Below are 19,306 nucleotides of genomic sequence, written 5' to 3'. Positions count from 1 at the left end.
CATTTAGGTTTTCTTTAGGTTCTATGGTTTCTTCCCACCTTAAAAACACCCTTGGTAGCTGAATTGGCTATGCTTACTTAGCCTTAGCTGTGCATAATTGGGTGTTTGTGGTACCCAGTAACAGTCTTGCACCCTAAGAATGGGCCCAAGCTCAGCTGATGAGCAGCATTAAGATTCGGGATCTGTCATACAGAACTGAGCTTAATGTGCTGAATAAAGTCGGCAAACTGAGTGTTGGTACAAATGTCCAATTGTCACATTAAACTCTGCATCCAGGTTTTTAGCACATGCAGCACTCGGGCAAAATCTGAGCTGATCATTTGAGCCACAAACTGAAACTGATGTAATTCAAACCATTTTTGCTATCTGGCTTCCCCACACTGACCCTCCTTTGCAAGCTGATTGGCTGTTTCTCCTGAAAGGCGGGACTTTCTCCTTGAATCGGCTCCACGATTGGTTAAGAGACACAGAGCGTCAGTGCCCTGTCTCCTCAATAATATATATATATTTTTATTTTAATAGAATACGGGAAATTTACGGTAAACTACTAATACGGGAGGACGGCGGGAAAGAGGAGTAATATACGGTAGTTTCCCGGCCAAAACGGGAGACTTGACAGGTATGGCAAAGAGAGTAAGCAGAGTGGAGGAAACGAGGATGAAAAGTGAAGGCAGCCCCCTGCCTGCAGGCTCTGCTGAAGCAGATGGACCTGGAGAGAGCTTCATTTCCCGTGCTGACTGCTGCAATCGTCACTCCAGACCCCACTGTCTTTCAGCAGACACTTTACTCCAGGCCAAGGACTCTCTTGTGGCATCCACACTGCTGTCACGGTCCTTTAAAGCATGCTGTCAAAATGCTGTCTTGCTTACACACACACACACACACACACACAAACGCTGTCACTCTTCCACTATACTTTTGACTTGAGGACATCGTGTAAATAAGCACACAGTGAATTTGTATCTAGAACGCTACACTGGAGACTTGATGACAGCTATGCCTTAGATGGCCTACCAAACACAAATTACAGGTGCATTTTTAGAGTATAGTTCTGTGAATAGATGAGAAAATCGAACAATTTTCCCAAATAAATTAATTAGACAATGTTTGAAAAAAGATGAAGGGCTGAAACATTTCATGTTTTCTTTGTAAGCAATATAATAAATACATTTAGGACAGAAGGCTGTTCTTTCCTTTTTTATTTAAATTTCTCCCCATTTTTGCTAAGCAATTTTGTTAACTCCTTCGTTACATGCAATATGGCTAATTGCCACTTTTCAATCTGTCATCAGTGCCACATGCTGAGAGGAAAGCACCGGATCCCCAGCTCGGATACATCAGATAACAGACCCCTCTGCCGGCCACCATCACAATAGGAGAGATAAGGAGAGAGCTCCATCTACTCACCCTGAAAGAACATGGTCAATATTGCTCTCTCTGGCTCTGGCTGCTGATGGTGAAGCATTGTCCCCTGGTATGTGAACTTGCAAACCTCTGATCACAGTATTAGCATCTTAGTTTGCTGAGCCACTCGAAAACTCTTTAATGGGGACATATTGTACCTCTTTTTAGGTTATGTTAGAATAGGTCTATGGGCTATATTAAACATGTTCATGAACTTCTTTGCACAAAATCACTCACATAAGATCTAACTAGCTCTATTCTTGGCAGATTCAGTTTCATTTAGAACAAGCCTTTTTAGAAGGGCTGTCACTTTTACTATAGGCAAATAAGCCGCTGCTGTTTAGTGTTTACCACACATTGGCTTGTGTAAGCTTGTGCGAAACAGTAAAACATGAACAAACGTATTCATGCTTAACTGGAATAGAAGTACAGAACTTATTGTTTAAAAGGACTTACATCTCCCTCATCTTCTGAATTGCCACGCACAGTAGTTACAGATTCCTCCATCAGACAAAGTCTGCTGTGCACTGTCCAAGGTTCTCGAACAAAATGACCGAAATAGGGTTTCTTCAACTGACCTAGTGAGTGGGGCTCTGGTGGTTTCTATCCAGGTTTCTGTATTGTGACATTGCAACAAGGGAGCCATCCAAACTCGTTCAACTGATTCACAGAAAATGCATATATGGATTTTTTTGTTCTTAAGAGTGTTTATAGTGTAAAAAAAAAGAAAAGAAAATAACCCTGGTTTTCAATCACAGTTTTCATGCATCTTGGTATGTCCTCCTCCACCAGTCTTACACACTGCTTTTGGATAATTTTATGCCACTTCTGGTGAAAACATTCAAGCAGTTCAGTTTGGTTTGATGGCTTGTGATCATCCATCTTTCGCTTGATTATATTTCAGAGGTTTTCAATTTGGTAAAATCAAAGAAACTCATAATTTTTAAGTGGTCTCTTAGTGGCCTCTTAGCTGTACATAGAGGCCCACTTACAGTTTGCAAGATTTAAAGGATCTGCTTAAATGTTGTTAATGTTAATGTGCCAGATACCACAGAACACATACGGAGGTCTTGTGGAGTCCATGGCCTGATGCTTAGAGCTCTCAATTGAAATCTACCTAATATTATGTAAAAATATCTTGTAACTGAAAAGGGTATCTGTATGCCAGGGAGGACATAATGTCTTTATGTTTATTGTATGTTTATGTAACCTTTCTATTTCTCTCTTCAGTATCATCATAAAAAATGAAACCTGATACTGCAAATGATTAAATATTAGTCTAAAGGTCATTTTAAAGGGCAACACACAACAGACTTGTCAACTGGCAAATGTTTAATGGCTGGACATGCTCACAGTGAACTGCAGATGTGGTGAAGTGCCAATTACACACATGGACAAGTAAACAGAGAATACCATACACATGATCCTCGGCTCCTCTCTGCTCCTCCTGCTCTCCTGACTGCCTGCTCCCACACTGTGCTCCACAGCTACACATCATGAAGTGAGGATTTCACACATCAACTTCTTCCTTTTTTTAGTTCAGCCCCAGGCCTTTCCGGATCCGGATTATTGCAGTTCAGCACTTCTCTGAGGCCGATGTGTGAATAGGGCTGCACAGCATATTGTTATAGTTGCAATTTTACAGAATAATAAAGATATCGCAAAATTATGCAAAAAATAAAAAAACATGTCAGTTTTGTTAGCTTTTAGTCAAGTAAATTATTTTTAAAAAATCCTAAACTAATCTGCATAATTCCTTAAAATAAGCGCAATGGATCCTTTTAATAAAAAAGATAAAACAAGTAAAGTAAAACATGTTTAAATGAAGATTTAAAACAAGTACAAAATATCTCAAATAAGATTAATAGTGACAATATTGAATTAAATTATTTAAATCAATTCATTTGAAAAATACTGTATATGTTGTATGTACCTTCTTCAGTTACAGATGGATGTTTTTGTGGGTGTTTCAAGTAATCTTAATATTCATCATAAAGTCCACCATAAAGTCCATTTTTGCTTAGTAAAGTAAAGCAGGCCAGTTGTTTACCATGTTCAATTACTAGGGTGATGGTGATTGTATTGTATTAATAATTGGAGTGACTCATTTTTATTGCTACTTTGTAACATTATGATTCATTAAAACTTATAACGTTAGATTATAATTGCAATGCTAATATTAACTGCAGTAATTATTTACTCTTTACTCTATTTCTCATTGGAATTGGAATTTGAATACTTGAATACTACTACTAATAAACTATGTAACTTAACGCAGCCATTGCGTTAGTAATAAGTACATAAGTAAATTTTTTCATTAGCAGAAAATATCTTTAGAAAAAACTAAATTATCTGCATAATTACTAGAAATGAGAACAGTTGTTCCAGTTGTCAATTGATCCTTTCACTACAATACATGAAAGTAAACGATAACCTCAATAAGTTTCAGTTATAGTATTAATAAACTATTCAAATTAATTTATTTGAGAAGTATTTGCAGGCTGATCAGATTTAAGATGACTCTTACCACTTACCACAGCAAGGAGTGATTAACTGCATTACTACTATTCTCTCCATATTGTGCAGCCCCAGTTTAAAGCCTGCCAAGCGCGCTCAGAGAATGCCTCAGCGTGCATTAAAAAGAATGCTACGTGCTCGTCATGAAACCGTGTAGACGTCCCGCTGACAGACAGGAGATATTCTAAAATCTTTCATCAGCTGTCAAGTCTAGCTGTGGAGCGACAGTGCGATGTGCAGCCAATCCTTCATTCCCACCATTATTTATTATTAATCATTCATTAAAGCATCAGGGGCCAGATCTAATAAAGATGAGTAGCTTTACCAATCATAAAGCAAGTTACAGCATGTTGCTGTTTTTTCTTCTTCTTATGGTTTATGATATCAGGCCCCATGTGCTCCAGTAATTCTCAAAATGACTTCATGACTCACTCGCTATCTATACACATAAATATCATAGAAGAATCTAAATTACAGCCTATAAACAGGTCGCTCGTTTCCCAGGCACCTCTATCTTTGTCTTTTTAGGGTCTACACATATATCTCATACACCTCATACGCCTCTCATTCCATCAGTTCAGTTCAGTTCATCAGTTCAGATTCATCGAGTGGTTCATCCAGCTAATTTTTCAATCAGTAATATCAGCAGAACATTAAATCACAGGCTGTAGATGTTTGCGGTCTGTACATTCTGTGAAGTACAGAAATGTGATAAGCTAGAGACCAAAACCGACCAAAAAAAAAGACATTCGTCTCATTTCATCTTTCTGTGGTTGCCCTGGGAAACACAGCATCAGTGCCACTGGCTGCGATGACATCATCACGTCTCATTTATCATGATTTGTCAGTCAGTTTCTGGTTATACCAGACTCAGCTGTCGAAAAGGATGACATAAAATGTGTAAGAGTCTGAAAAAAGACGAAAAAACGGTTCTTGAGTGTTTTGCGCTTGGAGTCCTCACACTACGAGCTGTGACAGTCTATATCATCCCCCTCTCCTCTATTCCTCCACTCCTCCGCTCCTCTACTTCTCTCGTCTGGCGTTCTGTGGCCTTTTCTTCTTCTTCATCGTTCCATGTAAACAGCGCAGTGGTCTGGAGTGGGTGTTCCCCTTCTCCATCTCAGAGGTGGGAGGAGGTGGAGAAGCACAGCTTCAGGGTGTACGGGTTGGAGCCATCTGTGAAGAAGAAATATCCATTTAAATTTAAAAAATAATAAAAAGAAGAAAAGACTACATTTTATAAAGTGAACAGAAATAACTATTTTCTGGCTAGTCAAATTTTAACAGCTGGACACACAGCATTCAGTGTTATTAAATTAATGTTACTTAGATTAATGAAGTCTACCACAAATCTACAGGTGCATCTAAAAAAAAGTCCAAGCTGCTTGAGGTCTAGTGTGAAGTTTCCACCAATCAGTGATGGTTTGGAGAGACATGTCATCTGCTGGTGTTGATCCACTGTGTTCTATCAAGTCCAAAATCAGTGCAGTGTTTTCCTGGAATATCTAACAGCATTTTTATGGAGATGTGGATTTCATTTTCCAGCAGGACTTGGCACACTGCCCACACTGCCAAAAGTACCAATTGGTCTTATATAATATTATTTTTTTCTGAGAAACTGATTTTTGGGTTTTCATTGGCTTAAAGGCATAATCATCAACAATAAAAGAAATAAACACTTAAAATAGATCACTCTGTGTGTAATACTAATCTATATAATATAGATTATATATCACATTTTTTATAATATATCACATTTTGAACTGAATTACTGAAATAAATAACATTTCAATAATATTATTTTTTTGTCATAATATAATCTGTAAATCTAATCTGTAAACATAATCTGTTTGCTGCTATATGTTGTATATTATTATCATTATGTCCTCTACTTATTCCTTATTGCTAAACTGTACATTGTATTTTGTGAACTGTCTGTAAATTATATGAACAATACATTCTTTTTTGCCTTTTTGTGTCAGTTTATGAATTATTGGATTAAAAATGTATATTTAAATGTCAATAGAAAAGAAAGAAGAATGCATATAAAATTGGCACAATATTTCGTGTTTAATTGTTTTTAAAATAATGTCACACGAAAATAATAAGAAGGTCAGTGAGTGCTATTTCTAAGATTTAATCCATATTTCAGCATAAATAAAATGATGTAATCTACCTTCTAATCTCAACAGTAGCTACAACAAAAGCTAAATCAAACTGCTAATACATCACTAGGCTCTAAAAAACAAAAATGAGTGAATTATGGGAGGAAGCTGTGGCCGAACTAAAAAATGATAATGTTTCCAGAATAATTGCATGTATTAACGTGTGTTTTAACATGTATTTTGCTAATATTTCTACAGACAGTGCTTGACGTGGTACTGGTATACAGTACCAGCATCTGTCCACACAGAAAACCCACACAGAAGGCTGCTCTTATCCTGTTAACTGTAAATAATAATGTTAAGCACTGACACTACCTGACCCCTGACTGCTCTCCAGCACAACTCTAAGACATATGACTATATCTGGAGCTGCTAAATCACTAAGCACATGTTATGACATCAAGAGTTTTCCATCTCTGCTCCCACATCTTAAATTACGCTGTATGATCCGTCAACATGGGATTTTCTATAGAAGTTATACCGCAATTATAAAAACAAGATCCTACACACGCAGTAAGTGGTATTTTAGAAGATTAATACGATGCCTTGCAGGCAGATGAACAAAAGGCCCGGCAGCAGGAGTCTTTGTTTGCTTTGTTGGTGACACAGAAAGAAAACACCTGCTGTGAACGTGGATTACAAGGAGGCGTATCGCATTTCCTGCCACAAGATTAACTGCACAGGGCAAAATCAAAGGCTACAAGCATCTCACAACAGCAGCGGTGTTAGGAAATAGGAGGTGTCTGCCAGTGAGTGGATAAGCAGAGAGTAGTATTTCAGACCAAGGACCGTCACGTTAAATGAGCAATTTAAATAAGTACAGTGCAGGGCTTGACGATACGACCAAATATACAGTTTCTTTGATTTTACCAAATTAAAAAACTTTGAAATATAATCAAGAGGAAGATGGATGATCACAAGACATCAAACCAATCTGAACTGCTTTTTTTTTGCAACAGGAGTGGCATTTCATTTGCATGTCGAAATATGATAAATATTTTGTATTGTAAAAATGTCTCTAAATATTGTGATCTAATATTTTTACCATATCACCCAGCTCTATCAGTGCCTGACTGCGTACACCAAGGGTGATGACTTCACTCTTCATATCATTATCAGAATTGTATTGACAGAAATATATTGACAGAAATATATATAGTGATATAGATTTTTGCAATATCGTCCAGCCCTACAATGGACTGTCTCTCTGACAAAACCAGGATATATATTTATATATATATATAGTTAACAGCCTTGATTTGGGAAAAAACAATTAATTAGTAGGTTTTCCCAGTACTTCATCCAATTACAGTGCATGTGGGGATAGACCCTTAATGCAGCTTCAGAAGTACATATTTAATTTTTCTTTCCTTTTTATCAGTGAGAGCGTCTTCATCAGCTCCACATCCTTTCAGACCCATATCGCAGTGGAAGGATGTAGAGAAACACCTGTTTTTCACCACATTTCTCTATTTGAAGCAAAAGTGGAGCTTGATGTTCTCCTCTCTCTTAAAGATGAAAGCTGTAAGCATCATTTATCAGACAGAGATAGATTTGGTTGTGAGGTATCTCTTGATTTCTGTAAAAAAAATGTATACTTTTTTAACTCAAGGTTTTGAAACTTTTCTTTGGACTTTTCTCTTGCTCATGCAGTATAGACACGGACAATCTCCTAATTAGAGGTAAACAATATGACAATATAATATCGTATCATTATGGATTTTATTACATCATCGACACTATAGTTTTTTTAAGCATATCTAATATATCATTAATGCTTAAAGACCACTAACCAAACCTTATATATAAATATAGAGGCGATAATTAGTCCAGTTTAACTGGATGAACTGCAGTAAATTTAATATAAATCTCTGAACTTAGTAAGAAAAAAGTCTGAATGGTGTTTTTTAAAGACCTTTCATTGTGATATAATATTTGTACTATATCATCTCACTCTACATTTAATAAATTATTTTACAAACATCTAAAAATGTACAACTTGTATTGTATATCTCTGAGAAAAGAAAGAGGGTGATGCCTATGCTCTGCAGAGGGGGATGAATCCTATACTTACTGGGTATTCTGATCTGGTAATGGTTGAGAACTGTCAGCACTTCCACTGCGTGGGTCTTGCTGTCAAATTCCAGAAGCCCAGAGATGGTTTTGGAGCTTGCTGTAAAAAATAAGATTGAGATTTATAGTGCAAATCATATAAAGTAGCATAATATACACACGAGTATGGTTTCTTTATAGTGATCTGATGCTGTTTAATAATAAAATAGCTATAATAGCTTAAACCTGTGCTGGAAGCACCTGTTCCTACACATTTATTGTGCTTACTTTTTCCAAACCACCTTAATTAACTGAACATTCAACTAATATTTTACATAAAGTTCTTTGAGAGATGCAGCAGGTGTGTTAAAGCAAGGAAACCACTAAAATGTGCAATTTTGCTTTTATCTGTACAGTGGCTAAAAGCATTTGTCATTTACATTTATACATTGATATGGCAAAAATCATGGGGGCATGTAAATTCATGGGGCAGCTTGGGAACAGCTGCACCTGTAAAAGTTGTGAGTTTTTTTCTTGTAAGTGAGGATGAACACTAGCCAGTGCTCTCATTTTTATTCTCTCAAGGTGATGTAAATTCGCAGAGTTTGGGCATTTCACATTCTTTGATCCACAGTGTTGCTTGCAAAGGTGTCAAAGCATTCACATTCAATACTCTGCAGGTAGAACTATAGATACTAGGGTTTAAAATACTTCTGTAGAAGTTGAAGTATTAACTCTATCAGCTTTTTACTCCTTGAGTAAAAGTATAAAAGTATTTTGGTTTCAAAACTACTTAAAGTATAAAAGTAAATGTAAAAGTAAAGGAAAAAAATGCCATTAGGAACAAAATCTTAGGCCACGCCACATGGTACTATAGAATGAAAACAAGCTGAAATGAGGCTATTTTTAAAATCTAAGTTCAGAAGTAGAAAGTTCAGATAATTGTGTGAAATTGTACTATAGTTTCTCGAGTGAAGTATAGATAACCAACATTTCTATTTAAGTAAGGTACTAAAGTGTAGTCATAAAAGACATAACAACCCACAGTGAACAGTGAAGTGGGTTTTAATGATCTGGCTTTAATTGTCCATTTGAGCAAACAAGCACATCTGTACTATATATATTTTAGCCTTCATGGGGCATTGCAAACTAGTTTCTGGACTAGTGTCTGTAATACCTCAGTGACAAAAACAAAAACAGACATTAAAAACATGCACACTTTTACTCTCAAACACTGAAAACTTACGTTTGGCATCAAACATTTTAAACTTGATGAATCCCGGCACATCATGCTCCGTGCATAACTGCAAAAAAAGATCAATAAGACAGTAAATGAATATCTGATCGTCCTAAGGCTGCACTAACATCCAAAGCCCACTAGAGGGAAGGTCTGGTGCAACAAAAACAGCATTCTGTGGGCGACAGAACATAAATCACATTTTCTGAAGCTTTAAATTACTGAACGCATGCACTAATACACCCAGTACAATACAATGCAATTTCTATACAGTACGCCCACGACAGCAAAGCCCCTCCAACTAAATGTGAGAAACAAGCAGTGATTCTATTCATTTATCACAGCGAGTGGGCAGAGCAGGTCCTCTAGTTTGAAGGGTCCAGCCCTAAATGCTATCAGAGCTCAACAGATGCTGGGTAATGACCACAGAGGGTGACAGGAACCAAGTGTGGGTGGACCAAGAGGCTAACAGCTGCAGTAAGGATTTGGCTCATTCTCAGCGCTGTATCTCGTCCTAGTGGGCTTCTTTTGTTCTATCACTGCTTTCTCCCTTTATTCCCCGTTATATTCTCCTGTCTGTGGGGTCACTGACCCTCAGCAGGTCGTCCTCGGTGATGCAGGGCGGGACGTTGTAGAAGTGCAGGACGCAGGAGGGCGGCTGGATGATGTTTTTGGAGGCCTGCCCGGCGCTGGTGAAGCGGTTGTTGCGGGTCATGGCGAAGTCTTTGTAGCTGCTGGTGCCGTCCTCCAGCTCAAACACCTGGCTGGGGATGACTGCGTGCTGCTTGGAGACACTGCAGAGAAACAGACAGAGAACAGAATTACCTGAAAATAACTTCAGAGTCTTTCCTCCCTTTTAAATTCGTTAATATTTGACTTCACAGTAGCTGGCTCAGATTGTGCTACTGTTATTTGTATTACTGTGTAAAAGAATCACCATGCAAAACTTTCTGAGCGACCAAAAAATAACACATTCAGAACATAATCTGGCCATAATATAACTACACTGCACAAAACAAACTCTTAGTAAGTGAACTTATCTAAATTCCAAGGCAATACATATAATTTTTATAGGAATTTTTGCTTTTAAAAATTGATGAATAATCATCTTAAAAAGATGAATAATCATTCTAATCAGGGTTACTTAGAATTTTGAACTTATTTTAAGTCATTTAAAGCACATAATTCTAGTGCCCACAAGTAAGCCAAAAAATAGTGATTTTTGCTTGATTTTGAGACTTTCTGATTGCTTATTTTAAGAAACCTTGATGAATTGCAAAAAACGAAATCTTAGCAAGTAAAATTATCTAATTTCGAAGCAATACATCTTATTTTTTTTCTATAAAATTTTGTCTTACTGAGCATTGTAAATTAACAATTATTTTGCTTATTTTAGGAAAAATGATCTTAATCAGTCTTATTTAGAATTTCTATTTTTTCAATTATTTGAAGCACGAAAAATGTAAAAAGTCAAATTATCCTGATTCTTGTGTCTGTGTTTTTTGCTTGATTTAGGTCTTATTTTGAGACTTTATTTGAAAAAAAAAAATCCTACTAAAATAAGTTTATTCACCTCATTAGCAGATATTTCTGCTTAATATAAGCATATACGTCTTAAGATAGATAGATAGATAGATAGATACTTTATTGATCCCCGGGGGGAAATTCTTGGCATCCAGCAGCAGGTTACACAATACACAAAGTTAAAAAAGATAAAATATAAAATATAAAGATACATATAAATACAATCAAATAAGAAATAGAATATACAGTGTAAATGTACAGTCTTCGTGTGTGTGTGTGTGTAATGGAGATGGAGAATGGAGGTAGTGCAGTTGAACACAATAGACAGTGAACACCAGTTGATGTGCATAATGTGAGGATAACTGATGTCAGCCAAACAGAAAGTGCAAATACACAGTTATATAATAATTTAAATTAAATTAAGCAGTGCAAAAGATACGTAAACAGTGCAAAAGATACGTAAACAGTAGATGAATTAACTAGTGAATGAACTACTAGTGCAAAATATGGTAGAACTATAAAAAGTGTTCTAGGCATCAGCAAGTCTGAGAGTGTGTCCATAGCTGAGGGTGTGTCCATGGTGTGGCCAGAGTGGCCGGAATGAAAAAGTTTCACAGAGTCTTTAGTTTGCTGTGATGAGAGGAGTTGAACAGTCTTATGGCCTGAGGAACAAAATATAATTTACATATATTTTGTCTAGCTTTGCCAATATTTTTTTAAAAGGTGTGGAAGGTGGTGAAATGTGAAATATATTCCTATTTATCACATTAAATATCACGATAACTAATGTATTAAAATAAAAGCCACAAATGCATTGTAAAATCCATTTTACCAGAGAAAAGAGGTATTTACAAGGCAGAAACTGTCAGAACATTAGCAGATTTTGTAATATATTTTAACTATGACAGAAAGTGCATGTTCTAAGGTAATAGCAGCATGACTGCAACTTGGGTTTCCACATCTAATCAGTCGTGGCTGCTTTGGAGTTGCTTATGCATCGCTAGACAGGTGCTATGGTGCATCAGAAGTGCAATTGATGCTGTTGATGTGTATTAGTACATCTGCAAACAAGAAAGGAGAAGAATTTTTTACACCCCATTCATTCATTTGGGATATTGTTTAATTTAATTTTAGAATTAATTTTATAACTTTTTATAGTATTACACATTCATTCATTTATTTTTTCTTTTAATACATTTATTTCATTTTTTTTTTCAATTTTCTCCCAATTTAGCTAGGCCAATTGTCCTACCCATTTAGCTGCTACACCGCTGTATATCCCCAATCACAGGTGATACTACCACACAAGAAGGGTGAAGACTCCAACACATGTGAAGTCAGCCATTGCCTCTTTTCAAACTGCTGCTGATGCATCATAGCTGAGTGCTCAGAGGAAAGCGTAGCAACTCGGTTCTGATACATCAGCTCACAGGCGCCTCGTGCTGATCGACATCACCCTTTTTGAGTGATGTCGGGAAAGAGCGCCATCTACCCACCCTGGGAGAGTAAGGCCAATTGTACTCTCTCAGGGCTCCGGCAGCTGATGGCAAGCTGCATAACCGGGATTCAAACCATCGATCTCCCGATCATAGTGGCAGCGCTTTAGACCGTACACATTCATTTCTAATGGCCAGACAACTTCGACAAGGAATACCAAGGGTGTACAAAAGGCAGCAGATGTGGAAAGAGCAAACGACTATTTTGATTAGAGAATGAAGTGGTAATCAGACCAAAGGAATGGTGGAATAGACAAGAAAGAGAACACAAAATAGAAAATGATAATCATTCAGCAGAGACCCGAACATCAGTCAGGGAGGCCAAACTCAGCGCAGTTCCCTGGAACATTGTGAATGACAACAACCAAAAGAAAGCAGGCAGAGAAAGCAGTGCCTCCCCGCTAGACGAGCAAAAGAATGGAGAGTGAGAACACAGAGTGGCATCTTCCTGTACTTTACCCGTCCTTCAACAGGCACTGCCTTTCTACTTAAACTGTGATTTTCTCCAGCATTTCTCGTCCTCGTCTTGCTCTGCAGAAGCACATCTTGAGTAAATGCACATACAGGCTTAAATTCATCCTCCAGGCCTCAGTGCTTTATCCGATACTGTAAAACTCTCAAACTGAGAATGCGGCAGCTTTGCACTATCAAGCTGCTTAATGAACTGCTTTCTGGGCTTGTGGAAGCTGTCGTACGCAACAACCGCTCTTAACTGAATCTGGCGCTACACCACTGAATTATTCTGATGGATGAAGTCGGCCAATTTAACGAGACGTCCTCTCATCCCCGAAGGGCTCTCCAGGAAAACTCAAAAAGACAAAATGAGGCTTTGAGCGGAGGCTCCGAGGCAACTCTGTGATAAGAAGGCAAGCAGTTTGAACAGTTTGAACAGTGTAAGCCTCTATTTTACACTTTTATTCATTTACCAGTTCTGCATAATAAAGCTGTTATATATGAGCCACCATAAGTAGAAACAAAATCAAAACTTTAGTAAGTCTAACACAGTGGAGCTTTTCAGCAGTGCTTTAAGACTGTGATACTCTAATTCCAGTAATGATGCTGTCTCGTAAGCATAATCAAACTGAAATCTTCAATAATAATTGGAAAAAAAAGAAATTAATTAGTAAGGGTCTCTGGGTGGTCCAGTGGACTAAGGAGCAGCCACTATCCATATCCAATATCCACTAGCTACTATCCAGGGATCATTGGTTTGATTCCTGGGACATGCCCAACATGTGGACCCCATACAGCCCACCTAATTAGGCGTGAATCTCCTCAATTCTTCAAACACGCAACAACAAAGCGTCACACTAAAGTATATACCAACTTTCCAGTCAAACACTTTTATACTAAACTTCTGCATCAAACTGACACTGAAGCCTCGACAAACACCTCCCCAGAAATGTGACTGCGTGACGTGTGACGGGGACTGCACCTGCAACTGTGACTGGTCTGCTAAGCCACCCACACATTCCTGCTTTTACGGTTTAAACTGCAGAGCAATGCAGAGACGCGGATTCAGTATGAACACACACTGCTGCATTTTAATGACATGACAAATATAGAATTAAAAATGCACATAACCGAAAACTGTATAAATATGCAACTCTGGAGTAAAATAAACATTGTTGTTTTATTTTATAAACTATGGACAACATTTCTCCCAAATTCCAAATAAAAATATAGTCATTTAGAAATTAGAAATGGCAAAAAACAAAAAAGATGCAAAGGTTTCAGACTTCATAATGTAAAGAAACCAAGTTCATATTCATTAAGTTTTAGGAGTCCAGAAATCAATATTTGGTGGAATAACCCTGGTTTTAATCACAGTTTTCATGCATCCTGGCATGTTGTCCTCCACCAGTCTTACACACTGCTTTTGGACTCCTGGTGCAAAAATTAATTCAAGCAGTTCAGCTTGGTTTGATGGTGGATTGTGGATTGTGATCCATCTTCCTCTTGCTTATATTCCAGAGATTTTCAATTTGTTCAATTTGGTCAAATCAAGGAAACTCATTATTAATTGAAAAAAAAAAAAAAAAGTATAAATAAAAAACGTATATAATAAAAAACAAAAAACATTAACAAGGCGACGGAACAATAAATTCTTAAAATTTGGGACTGATATGTGCAACTAATGGTCATAATTACTGAGCTACACCTACAGAAGTTGTGTGTAACAGACATGGTGTTTTAGAAATGGCAGGACAGTAGAAGATGATGTAATAAAGACCAAAGGTGAACCTCATGCTAACACTCAGAAACCAGTAGCCAATGCCCAAAAGGCTATTAAAAGATAAGCACGAAATGTGAAATCTTAAGAAGACATGACAGTTCAGGGAAACTGGGCAGGTTAAAATAAGATCTGGAAGACTAAATATACTCTTGTATGCTGGTTAAGAACCTGCAAGAAGGTAGGTGGTGCACTTACTGATCCACTGTGCAGTATGAAAGTAAGGAAGTGTCAAATTTTAAATGATGAATAGATCAACAGTAATAGATAGTATAGTAATAGTAATAGATCAACAACGAAAGATAAAAAAAGTTTCCCTCTTCTAAAAAAAAATTGGTATGCCATATTGGTAAATTAAGTTTTTTTTTTAAGAGCAACAATATCCATCATCAGCTCTGTACCTCTGCATTAATGTTGCTGTGTTTTTTCTCTTGTTTTGCTAGTAAATAAAGGGTTTACATACCATACATTGAGCCTCTTGCTGAAGACCTTGATGCTGTTGAGGTGTGTGATGGCACGGTCAACTGCATACTCATCCCCCATCTCCACCAGAGCCGTGCCTGGCACACTCTTCATGAATTTCACCTACATACAAATATAGCACAGCATAGAACATGAAGAACATTACCAGCAGCATTTGCTCACTAAAATCTGGCTACCTACCAATGCAGGGTCATTAACATAAATACATATTAAATCCAGACAAATCCAGGCATATTTGTTTAATCTTTAGAAAGGTTTTTCCATTAGAACTAGATATTCTGAAGCAACAACGTTAGTTTAGAACCTAAAATCACCATGCCCAATGCTAAGGCATGGCTTATGAGTTATAAAACACTGGATTGTAAAGAGGTCAAAACATACTCTCTGCACTGGAGTTCTACAAAACACCTTTGGGATAAGATAGAAGAGATATTGGTCATCTAGATCATCCAATACAATGACTGTGAAAGCATCGACAGTTGATCTTGAGCTTGAAAAGGGGAAGACGCCACAGGTCACTAGACATGGGTGAGACTTGTGGTTGCAGTAAGATGTGTATCTCCAGCCATCTCTATATGGTTCAATAAAAATAAAATCATATATTTACTAGTGTCTAATTCTAACGGTTAGTTTTCCCTCTGCTAATATAATGTCACATTCTGTATTTATGCTATATAGCAGGGGTATTAAATTAGAATTCAGTATGGGCCAGTTAAAGAAAATTTAATTTAAGAAAAAGAAAAAAATCATTTGTAACTTGTGTTATAACTTGTGCTATATCCTGTATACTGAAGAAGTGTTTTATGTCATCAACAACTGAAAGACAAAACAAATTACAAATACTATTCAGAATATTTCAACAAGATGTATTGTTTTAAATAGGCCTGTCACAATAATTACATTAGCGAATTACATTATGGATACACCCTCAACAATTTAACTTAGCGAGTCTATTAATGTGAATCTGTTTTCAAAAAAATATATATATTTTTTATTTATATTAGATTTAGGCCTGCCTGTCATGTTAATTACATAAATGACAAATCATATAATATATGGAGAAACGTTTGCTGAACTTAGCCAGAATATCAGCTTTGTTTAAAAACAGTAGTTTTATTTTATTTAATATTATTACTGTTAGTATGTTTTATGAATGTAGTATTTTAATTTCTTTATCTGAATTAGCCTTTCTTGCTTTATTCTCCGAATGCTGCTTCTCACTGTCTGCTTCTCCTGTGTGGCTCCGCGCTCCCGCATCTGCACAGATCTGATTGGCTGAGGAGAGCGTTTGGTAATCTTACAACACACATGATTGGTCGGTGAGTTTACTGCGCCGCAAAGCACGTCTACCGTAAAGACGATAAACGTTCTTTCGCTGCTTTAAATGAACACTGTCAGAATTAAATCCTTCTCAGTAGTTTATCGGTTTGGGTTGGCATTGGACAACGTCTGGGTCCGGACCCGAACCACGGTCCGCCTATTGTTGTTACATGTTACTGATTTAACACCCCTTAATTTAAGTGGAACCACTGTATAAACGGGTGTCTGCACACTTTCGGACATAGATACACTTATCATACAACATCCACATACAAATAGTTTGACCCAGAAGATAGTGTCAGATTTCAATGCTATTGAAATCCCACCCCTAATTATCACATCAGGATGAAACTTTTTACTGTTTTTAGCAAAAGAAAAAATCACACTGTTCTCATTTCACATTATATATCTACTACAGACAGATTATATCTGTTCAGAATCATTTATTTTACTTTAATCCTGGATATATGGAGATATTTGGAGTGCATTATTAGTATCATTCTGCATCATTGACTTCTGCCATATCATATGCAATATTAAATATTTTTCATTTTGTTGCAGTAGTGTATTCTTGATTTGTCATATCACAAAGAGTATCATCATATTGTGAAAATACCATGAAATATCGTGATTATATTTTTGGGCCATATCGTCCACCCCATGAAGTAGTAGTACAGAAGTAGTGTGTACAGAAGTAGTGTGTAAATCATGTAAAGTGTGTAAAGCATGAGCAACATGTGCAACAAGCCAGATATCTCAGCTCTCAGCATTGGGTTGTAGAGGTTCCTAATGGTGTCTTGTGATAGTATATCCATGCACCGCCAATATTCTCACACATTTCCTGCAGAATCTTCAGATTAACGCATCAAATAATAGCATCCTATATTTTGTCAAATAGGGATAGACCTGGCAATGCAGCTGCCAATAGACTACTGAAGGACATTAGACATTCTGTAGTCCTCGTATGGCATCTTGTCTAAGCTAAGTTTTTCTTTATGAGGAAAATGAACGGGCTTTTCCAAAACTAGCCTCTATCACATTCTGAGGTAAATAAATCACTGGATCCTCTGAAGTTCGAGATCGTTTAAGAGTCGTAATGAGAAAAATGCTAGCTTTAAGCTAATGCTACAGCACAGTAAACTGACGTCCCAGTGCAGCTGCAGAGATTTGGTAACAAGATCTGCCTCCACATCAGTATTCGTTGGTGGTCTCCACCAAAACAAAAGCAGAACTCATCACTGAAAACAAGCCTCTATAATTCTCACTTGTCACTCCAGGACAGTCTGGCTTAACTACACATATTTTCATTTGGTGATTACTTGTATTGTAGGTGCAACTATTTTTTTGATGATGAATGTAAATTACAGCTTCGTTTCTGTCTATTTTTAACCAAATTTTTCTCTACCACCTTCATGCAGAAGAATAGCTGTCTGACATTAAGTGCCAAAACACTGCAGCATCATTCCTCAAGTCTCACTTACCTTCTCAATGTTACCATAGAGACAGAAGAGGTTGAAGATGCGGGTGCAGTTCATCTTGGTGGAGTGCAGGCCGCTCACCATGGCAACCGAGCTGGAGGAGTGGCCGATGTAGGAGGACGTTTGGGGCAGAGGGTAGGCCACCACGTCGGGCACCTCGTGGGAGCTCCTCTTGAACCGGTTATTGCTGGGCAGGGGCAGCAGGGGGCAGTGTGACCCTAGACACACACAGACGTGTGAGAGAGAGAGAGAGATAAGAGAGAAGGTGTGAGAGTGTGAGTTCAATAGAGCGAAAAAGAGAGAGAGAGAGAGATCAAGAAAGTGTGCGAATCAAGAGAGAGAGAGTTAGAAGACCTGTCAATTGCAGGAAGCTGCTGTTAAACATTCTGCTGCAATGCTTCAGAAAAATATATAATAAAAAAGAGAATGAGAGCAAGAGAGTGAGTGAGAGAGAGAGAGAGAGAGACGTGTGAGAGAAAGAGAAAAAAATTACACACTATTTTCTAGTCTGATGCACTTCGGTTCCCCTGCAGGGTCTTGCTAATTACACCATGGTTAGCATCTCATAGAAGAGCAACTCTTACCCCCCACCACCAACACGGCCTGCCACCCACCCCCCAACTGGCTCCCTGCTTCATTTCTCTCCTCCTTCTCTCCGTCTCTCCTCTACACCCATCCCTCCATCTCTCTCTCTCTCTCCCACATCCTCCTTTTCTGGGTGGAAAAGGGTGAGTGAGCTTAATCACCCTAACTAAGAAACAGCTGCAGACTAACACAGGAGGACAGGAGGGAAAGAAAAAGACGACAGAGATGAGTGGTGTCTGTGTGTGTGTGTGTGTGTATTTTCAGTACTCAAAAAAAAAATCGTACTTTGCAGGAAAACCAGTAAAAAAATAGGGTGATCCGACTACATGACTATATCAAGACCAAAAAAGGTCTCATGTATCATTTATGAAAGCTGAAAGTGCAAAAACATTTTTTAGGTCAGGGTTGAGTTTACATACAGGTACCCACAGTTGAATACATGATTTTATATACAGCTCTGGAAAAAAATAAGAGGCCACTTTAGTTTCTGAATCAGTTTCTCTGATTTTACTATTTATAGGTAAATGTTTGAGTAAAATGAGCATTGTTGTTTTATTCTATAAACTACGGACAACATATCTCTCAAATTCCAAATAAAATTTTGTCATTAAGAGCATTTATTTGTAGAAAATGAGAAATGGCTGAAATAACAAAAAAGATGCAGAGCTTTCAGACCTCAAATAATGCAAAGAAAACAAGTTCCATTGTGGAATAACCTTGGTTTTTAATCACAGTTTTCATGCATCGTGGCATGTTCTCATGTTCTCCACCACCAGTCTTACACACTGCTTTTGGATAACTTTATACCTGCA

General features: G+C 37.5%; 1 protein-coding gene across 2 annotated transcripts in view; it reads right to left on the bottom strand.

The window, feature by feature from the left end:
- Positions 1 to 2,718: 2,718 nt before the first annotated feature.
- Positions 2,719 to 19,306, bottom strand: part of LOC103037955 (heterogeneous nuclear ribonucleoprotein L-like) — a 108,771-nt gene continuing 92,183 nt past the window's right edge. For both annotated transcript variants that reach the window (XM_049465527.1, XM_049465528.1), the window contains exons 8-13: positions 17,913 to 18,127; positions 15,092 to 15,213; positions 9,968 to 10,169; positions 9,385 to 9,442; positions 8,161 to 8,259; positions 2,719 to 5,097 (exon numbers count right to left, since the gene is read on the bottom strand). In XM_049465527.1, coding sequence (XP_049321484.1) covers positions 5,042 to 5,097; positions 8,161 to 8,259; positions 9,385 to 9,442; positions 9,968 to 10,169; positions 15,092 to 15,213; positions 17,913 to 18,127 — 752 coding nt within the window. In that variant the 3' untranslated portion in view covers positions 2,719 to 5,041. The remainder of the gene's footprint in view (positions 5,098 to 8,160; positions 8,260 to 9,384; positions 9,443 to 9,967; positions 10,170 to 15,091; positions 15,214 to 17,912; positions 18,128 to 19,306) is intronic.

The sequence above is a fragment of the Astyanax mexicanus genome, chromosome 16 (assembly GCF_023375975.1).
Source record: "Astyanax mexicanus isolate ESR-SI-001 chromosome 16, AstMex3_surface, whole genome shotgun sequence".
NCBI lineage: Eukaryota > Metazoa > Chordata > Actinopteri > Characiformes > Acestrorhamphidae > Astyanax > Astyanax mexicanus.
This window is presented reverse-complemented; position numbering and strand designations above follow the sequence as displayed.